General features: G+C 51.9%; 1 protein-coding gene across 1 annotated transcript in view; it reads right to left on the bottom strand.

Moving 5' to 3' along the window:
• The window catches only part of CACNA1E (calcium voltage-gated channel subunit alpha1 E), a 463,628-nt gene that overhangs the window by 60,009 nt on the left and 395,108 nt on the right, over nt 1-8,511 (bottom strand). Inside the window, exons 27-30 of the mRNA XM_045297985.1 lie at nt 6,604-6,615; nt 5,072-5,168; nt 1,659-1,819; nt 988-1,125 (exon numbers count right to left, since the gene is read on the bottom strand). Coding sequence (XP_045153920.1) covers nt 988-1,125; nt 1,659-1,819; nt 5,072-5,168; nt 6,604-6,615 — 408 coding nt within the window. The remainder of the gene's footprint in view (nt 1-987; nt 1,126-1,658; nt 1,820-5,071; nt 5,169-6,603; nt 6,616-8,511) is intronic.

Genomic DNA, 8,511 nt, shown 5'->3' with positions numbered 1-8,511 from the left:
GGTGGGTGGGCTGACCTTGTTGCGTGGGGCTCGGTGGGTGGCTGGGCTTGTTGAGTGGGGCTCGGTGGGTGGCTGGCCTTGTTGCGTGGGGCTCGGTGGGTGGGCTGGCCTTGTTTCCCAGGGTCTCACAGAGAGTTCCCGTCTGTGACACTCTCCTGTGCTATTGGTGGACAATATTTGGGTTTTCTCTCTCTGACAGGCTTCAGCCTTATACAGGTTCCAACGGGGGCAGGTTGCACTGTTTTGTTTTTAAATGATCTGGATACTTTGACTTGGTGTAGTCAAGTAATTTGGGGGGGACCCTAATGAAGTTGGTGAAGACCCCCTTTCCAACAACACATCTACAGCCCTCGAGCAGTGGAATGCCATTCTGTCACAATTTAGATTGCCATGCCCACTATCCAAAGTCCCCCGGGTTACTGTTTGCCATTTTGTCACCAATTCAAATACACTGTCACCAGATGAGTTGGCCCCAGTCTTTATAGTTGCCAAGTCTCTGATAGCCGTCTTCCGCTACAGGCCACAAAGGAAACTGCATTCTGCTGTTTGACTCAGACAAGGTAGGATCACAGGAAGTGATCCTTGACCCTTAAACCTCGGACTTCCAGGTGCAGGGATCCAGCTAGAGGGTGAGTCTGTTCAAGCGGCTCCCAGAGACACACTGCTTGTTCTCCCAAGGGGCAGAGAGCTGTTGAAACCCACTTCTCCCCCAGGAGTCAGATGGTTTTCATCGACACCGCAGAAAGTACTCAGAGCAGGAAGACTTTCAAGTATCGTCCCACCTTTGTCTTCTCCCTCTTGACTCTGCCTCCAGGATTTCCATCCTTCCTCTCTCCTGTCTGTCTCACCCACTCATCAGCACCCCATTCCCTTGGTACCAGCGCAAAGGTTTCGCTGGTTCAGTTTAAATCGGCTTCTCAAGGCAACCCCACGGCTCTTCCCGGCCCCATGTCCAGACACCCACGCCAAGCCCACGTCCACACTCACTGCGGCCATCCTTCCCCGGTGGAGACGGTGAAGAGAGTCAGCAGGGCCCAGATAATGTTGTCGTAGTGGAATTCATGGCGCTTCCATTCCCGGCCCTTCACCTCCATCTTGTTTTTCTCATGATCAACGTAGTTGCCTCTGAAACCCGAGGAGAAACAAGTAGAGGCTCTTCGCTAGAGCCCACGGAAGAGAAAGGGGATTCTAGGGATTGCTCAGAATGAAAGGGGGAGAAGGATCAATATGCGAATGCCAGGAAGACGCTCCATTCAAGACAGTGTGCCGTGGCATAAAAATGGGATTCGGAATCCAGCAGACTTGGGGTCAAATTCTAACCCTTTCATGAGTCAGTTGTGTGGGTGGCTTTCTCAAATTTTCTGAGCCTCCATTTCTCAGACAATATGCAAGTAAAACCCATCTCATAAGGCTTTCCAATGACATGACGGAGTGCTCACTGATTTGTACTCAGCCTGACCGACACAAGAGAAACACATCATTGAAACTGATGCTTACAGACTTCTGACTTTCTCCTTGACCCCAAAGAGACCTGGGGCCAGGTAGGAGAGACGGAGACAGGAGAAAGAGCAGGCATTCGAAGGGTGGTGTTGTCCCCACCCCCCCCACCCCCCAGGACATGCTTAAGCAGGAAGTGAGCAAGAGCGAGGACTGCTTACATGCACTCCTTCTCTGTGTCCTTGGAGCTGTCTGTGCAATAAAAGAACTTCCCTTTGAAGAGCTGGACGGCGATGACGGCAAAGATGAACATGAAGAGTTTGTAGACGATGAGTATGTTGAAGACGTTCTTCAAGGAGGTCACCACACAGTCAAAGACAGCCTGGAGACACACGCAAAGAGCCTGGGTGTGCGTCCCGTGATGGGCCTGCGCATCTGCCTGGAGCCGTGCTCTGGAGCGGCTGTCCCCACCCCGCCCAGAAGATAGCCCCCTCCTGAGACGTGAGCCCAAGAGGCGAAGAGCTGGCCTCCCACCTGCACGTGGCAATAGGAACCCACCCCCCCAGGTAGCGTGACCCAGTCTCTGAAGCGGAAAGCCAGACCAAAGCAGCCAAACCCAGCCTGCATCAGGCACCCGAGGTGCTCCCCTGTGGGGCTCTGAGTGGGGAGAGGTGACTGCACTTGGTGGGAAACACAGGCGTGTGGAGAACCTGGGGTGCTCAGAGACCATGTAGCTCCTTCCCTCCATTTTACAAGTGAGGAAGAGGAAGGGGGTTTCGAGAAGACACAGAGCGTGTCCCTGACCCTATTGGATGAAACTCACAGATCTGATTTTCGTGAAAATACCCATTTCCCCTCTTTTGCTTTATAAATGGATCAGGGAGCAAGATAATGAGCCATTGTCTTCATTCACACGAATGCTACTTTATAAGAAGTCCATGCGTGCGTTTCAGTGGCTAAGCCCTTCAGGCAAAGTGTCTCTAGATTCAAACTGGCTGTGACGTGGGGCGAGGGAGGGTGGGCAGGGACTGATGGCCCCTCTCTTGGAGGAGGGAGACGAGGTGGAAAGAGTCAAGAACCCGGACACCAGTGGGCAGCGCTGGCTCTTCAGAGACTCCCATGCTAGACCCTACGCTGAGAAGAGTCACAAGGGCATTCAACACGTGGCAAGCACACCTTTGGATGATTTCCTAGGTTTGTCCACGTCGCTCACAGGAGCGTCTACCCTGTGGTGGTGCTGCACCCGTCTAATTGCTTCTTTGCAGTGCTAGGCGCAGCACTGCTGGTTTAATTCGCTCCACGCCGTGAGGGGTATGAGTGACGCCCAGCCCTGTGGAATCATCAGACCCACCCACGTCTCTCTCAGGTTACTGAGATGCCCGAGAGAGGAGTCAGCGCATTCTAATTTAACGGCATTAACCTAGGCTGGGGCCTTCTCCTCCACTCTGCTTCTAATCTCATCAAGGTGTCTGCACGCAGCTCTTCTCAGATGAGCTCCTATCTCGGGGGCAAGGGCTGCAGGGAAGGACAATGCCTAGGCGCCCAGGAGTCTTACCCACCATCTGCTGGGCAGTGAGGAAGAAAAGCATGAGTATCGGGTGGGAGGAGGGGGGAGAGTCGGAATGGACAGCGTTGGGGAAGGCTGCCCAGTGCTGTGGCCAGGAGCCTACTCCAGGAAGGACAGGCAGGCAGAGCAGCCTTGGGACAAGGGCAGTGAGCCGGGACCTGCATGGTTCTCCTCAGGAGTCCAGCTAGTGGGCCAGGGTTGTGGGCTCCTGAGTGGAAGACATGTGGCAGGCCAGGCCGGGGAAGGGGGATTCCTAAACGACCCAGCTTCTTATCAGCCTTGTTGGTGTGGGCTCCTCTCTGAGAGCCCTAGGGCCAAAGGGAAAGAGGCCAGTATGCTGGGGAATACCAGAGGAAATGAGAACCCACTGAGCAGTGGGAATTGGAAAGTAGGAGGAGAGTCTGGGTTGAGACGTGTCCCCTTTCTGCTCTCAGTCTTATGCAAGGGAGCTTCAAAGGGTTTGTGGGAAAATCCCATTCTCCTTTCATTTCAATTTTCAAATGCAAACGTTCTGAAGCCACCTGTGTTCTGTGGTAGGCTTGGGAGATACGGGCCAGGCATACAGAAACACTGTAGAGCTTTCTGAGAGGGAACACTCTCATCAGTTCGTGCTGTCCATACCACAAACCTGTTCATTACAGAGCACCTGCTTTACAACTTGAACCAAGTTACAGAATAAGGAATTGGCTCTGTGACTGAAGAACTCCTAAGTCCCAGAGCTGGGCCTGGTATGCAAGTGGGTTCTTTTCATATGAATGAGGTGCACAAACCATTTATCCGAGTCACTTGGGGAATCTTGGTAAGGCACATTCCAAGACCCTTCCCCAGAGTCTGGGTTTTATGTTGTGCTGTGGGTTAAAGAAGCTACGATTTAAGAAGCATCCCGTGTCCTCTTAATGCAGGTGTCTGTGAGTAGCCCTGCACCACTCTGTGAGGCTGCAGGCCAGTCATTCCGTCTGCTGCCACCTGTGGAGAAGCCTGGCGTGCCAGGAAAAGATGGGTCCTGAGCCTGGTACCGAGGTTTGCTTGGGTCCTGGTGGGGCCCCGGCGGCAGCAGCAGCAGCAGGACTGTGAGCTGGTGCCTTGACCTTCTCCCTGGCAGTGGCTGGCTGCTTCTATTCACAGGGCTTCAAGGTGGAAGAACCTTTTCCCCTCGATGCCCCAACTTTCATTAACAGCAATACTTGGTTGGGGTGTGGGGGTGTGGGGTAGTGTGAGATTTCAATCTGCTGGCAAACATGCCTCCAGGTCTCTGAAGGCTAGAAAGCTCATGTCGGGGAAGCCCACTGGGGTTGAGTAGGCTGAGCACTGCAAAGGGAGCGAGCCAAATCTGGTAAGAGGCCTATCAATCTCCTGTTCTGACAAGAGGAGAAACTTACTTCATGTTATCTCCCTTCCCAATCTCTCCTCTGCTTCTGACCCAAATGGGCTATGCTCTTGAGCAAGCAACTGACCTACGTGCCCCACCCCTAAATATTAAGGGCCAGGGCTAGAAGATCCTTTCTACCTCTAACGATAAGAACAGAAAAGATCCCAGGTTACCTGGCTGACCTAGCGTGCAGGCCATACACATTCAGAAGGTCTCTGCTGCCAGCTTTGTGATCTTGGCCCACCTTAAGGTCACAGGAGGATCCAGGCCAAAGCTACCAGGTTTCCTTCTGAAAGGCATGTCATAGCCCGAGCACAGAACACTAGCTGGGTGTGGGTTCAAGAGGCAAAGGCTGGCCTGTTTGTAGATTTCTTGGGTGGCTGGTTATTTTCCTTTGCAACTAGGCCCCTTAGCTCAAGTCCTATTTCCCCAGAAGCAGGCCCTAAACCCTCTACCATCGAGTAGAATCTGACCCATAGTGCCCCTACAGACAAAGAACAGCTCTGTAGGGTTTCCAAGGTTGTAAAACTTTACTGTAGTGGATAGCCTGATCTTGGTCCCATGGAGTGGCCGGGGAGTTGGAACGGCATATCTTATGGTTCACAGCTCAACCCTTAATCCACTGTACCATCAGGGTCCCTGAAAAGCTAGATGGACGGGAGAAGGGATTCAATGGGAAGACACTCTGAACGCATTACCTTGAGCTTGGGCAGACGCTTGATGGTTTTCAACGGCCTCAGAACTCGGAGCACCCGCAGAGACTTGATGGTCTTGATGTCCCGCCCCTTGTTGGTTCTGCAGGGGAGAGGCCCCCAGAAATCATCAGAATGGCAGGGTGTGTGTGGGGTGATAAACATTAGCGCCCCCACGCTGCAACAGCGTCAGCAGGGTGGAAAGGGATACGTGAAGCTAGAGGCCATCAATGGAGTCCGAGGGGACGCCCTCTTCAGGGAGACACCACAGGAAAATGTCCCAGCTCACCCCCTGGCCTGCCTGCACCACACCCACCCCTGCTCGCTCATGGGCACGGACACACAGAGGAGCTGGCACACAGATGAGGCCCACACACCCAGGCACATCCATGAGTAAGTACTTTCTCTTCCTCACAGCTGTCTAATGGTGGCAACATGCATTTCTGGTTTGCTGGCTCTGTGCAGTTCATGCATCAGCGCAGGGGAGAACACAGGTTGCACCCGCCAGACAAAGCCTGTCCCGCCAGCTTCTCACCAGCCCCGGGGCTCGAGCACCAAGGGGCTCCCTGTGGCTGGGCCTTACTGCAGAGTCCCCCCCCCGGCAGGCTCGCTGTGCCCTGAGCACAGGCTGCAGAGAGCCACGGTAGGGGTGGGGGTGGGGGTGGGGCGCGAGGCCCAGCTGCGGGCCCTGGCCTGCACCAAAGAGGCTTTTTCAGCCTCTCGGAAAGGTTTACTTTTAGGGGAGAAAGTGCTTTTCTCTTTTTATTTTTAGGAATGATGAATAAATCAACTTGTATGTTTCTTTCCAACTTCCTCATCCCTGGAGATCTGTGCGTTCCTTCCTAACAACTGAGATTTGTGGACAACACTGATGGCGGAAATTAGACTAAGCTGGGAGCTCCGGGGTGGGATCTTTCTTGCTGCTGGCCCAGTGGCCCTTTCCATCAATCACCCAAACAGTGGGCCCAGAACACCGAGTGAGCACTCCCATGTCTTCTCTGTGTTTCACTCTGCCCCTTTCCCCACCGCTGTCCTTCAAGCTGAAAGGTGTTCTGTACTTCACAGAATTTTAAGGTAGGAAGACATTTAACGTGATCCAAGGAATGTTGACTTTGCCCAAAATGTTAACGTTAAGATTCTCTGAATGGCTATAGGCCACGACCTACAAGTCACTTGTATTCAACTCTGGATCTGAATATTGCTCATAAAAAACACTGCCTTTAGATGGCCTTGTTGCATCCAAATGCACTGGGGTCCACTATAGAATCTCTCACTTTATTAGGCTCTTCTGGCTACCTGATTGGGAAGAGGCAGCAAGTGACCCAAATGGATCTCCAAACCAATAAAATGATCACTTCCTCAAGGGGCTCGGTGACTCTTAATTTTTGATCTCTGAATATCAATGAAAACTCACCACTCTTGTCAACTCACCACTCCTTTCTCAATGAGCCAGCTCCCCCCCCCCCACCATGGTTCTGCCCTCCTCCCATCCACCCTTCCACATTTTTACCTTCAACAGAAGTGAAGAAGATATTTACCCCAGAGCGTTCCTAAGGAGGATCCAATCAGCAGAAAGAAAGCAACCAAGAAAAAGGTGGAAAGAAGGGAAACAGTCAGATAACTTCAGGGTGCAAACTTCACACTGTATAGTGACGGGAAGTCAGAGAAGCACAGGCCCAAGCGACCCTGCCCACAGCCTTGGCACTTGTAGAGCCCACACACCACTTGTTCCAAACCTACCTCTCCCAGCTGCGAGGGGAAAGGCCTTAGCATCCTCTGGCGGCACTGTGTCTAATGGGAAGTTATTCCAGATATTGAAGTTTATCTCATGAAGCGTAGTCTAATTGAAGTTTCCTGCACGGAATCTTTCATTCTGATTCCCTTAGTAGTCTTTAGGCAACGCTCTCTGTTTCTGACGAATTTATTAGAAACCAATAAAGGATTAGAGTAAGCCTGTTCTGGACCAGACACCGTGGCTCCTGGGAAAGGCATCTCAAACCACAGTGGGATATGTAGGCGGATGGAGAGTGCCGTTTGAAGAAGCATCCACTCTGATAGGGAGACTGGCATCTGTCAACAATGCGGATGGGCAACACCATAAAACCACCGCTAAGTAAACGGAGTGCATTTGACAATGTAGGTCCTAGTATCACACAAAAGGATGCCTTCTGATCAAATAAAGGTCCGTATTTTGAGCTTTGTACTGTGAAACTTGAAGAAATCCCACCGCAGATCTACTATTGAGGCTTTCCCTGAAAAAGGAGTCTGAATATAAACATTTCTGAGAGCAAAATAATGAATATTACTCTGAGCTACACTCCATGCTAAGTACACTTGGTGCATTGCATTACTTAAGCCCCTCAGTCCTTTCTGACACAAGTATTTCCCAGATGAAGTGTAGAGGGGATAAGGAAGTGTAAGGGCTAGAACAGCTGGAGGAACTGGGACTTCAGCCCAAGTTAAATGAGGCCCGGAGTTCTTACCCTTCACCACTAAGCCTCTGTCCAGCAGGTCTGAGGCCAAGCCTCGGTCAACAGCTCAGAGTTTCTGAGCAGGAAGAGATCCTCCAAATCGACTTGGCTACCGAGGAAACGGGGTCCCGGGAAGAGAAGGCTTGCGTAAGATGACCCAGTGAGGGCAGCGTCGGTGGTGAGCCTCAATACTCCTGTCCTGCATTGTGTCTGGGAAGAAGTTCCCAAAGCCCATAGAGAGAGAGATGCTGAGAATTAGAGAGAGACCCTCCGAGGCAAAAGTGCAACTTGCTAGAAAGGCGCGTGTTTTCCTTGTCTTAACATTTTTACTGTACCACAAGCCTATGTTCCACCATTGTGTCACAAAGAATTCTAATGACCACCGGTCTCCATGAAAATGCCAGCTGAATAGTGACTTGGATCTCAGTCAAAGACCTCATGACCCTCAAATTCTCGTGTGCTAACCTGTAGGTGTAAGTGATAAGCGTTTCTTCTCCCACTGAGGACTGGGCACATGGTAGCTGAGCGAAACCTACCTTCCAAGCACCGATGGAGTCTTTACCATATGGCATGTGGCCAGGTGGTTCTAATGGCTAAGAACTCAACCACTAGCCAACAGGCAGGCTGGCAGTTAGGACCACCCAGAGGCACCTGGGAAGACTGGCCTGGAGAGCTTCTCTTCAAAGATCCCAGCCTTGAACACACACACACACACACACACACACACACACACACACACACGAGGTTGGCATGAGTTGGAACTGACTCACTGCCAACTGGATTTTGGGTTGGGTCAGGCCTTGGGCTAGGTGCTGGATGCACAGTAGTGAACACAACAAGTGGGGTCCCTAACCTCTCGGGGCTTATTTTGCTCTGGGGGAAGCCTTCAGTAAATGAACACAAGCAGAATAGAAGAAGTGATCCAAACAACGACATAGGCTGCCCTTGTTCCCAAAGGCTATACTCCCTTTGAGG

Source organism: Echinops telfairi, unplaced genomic scaffold (assembly GCF_000313985.2).
Source record: "Echinops telfairi isolate 266 unplaced genomic scaffold, ASM31398v2 ScPeMD7_7424;HRSCAF=8462, whole genome shotgun sequence".
Lineage (NCBI taxonomy): Eukaryota > Metazoa > Chordata > Mammalia > Afrosoricida > Tenrecidae > Echinops > Echinops telfairi.
The sequence above is the reverse complement of the archived record's forward strand: the minus strand, read 5'-3'. Positions and strand labels throughout refer to the sequence as shown.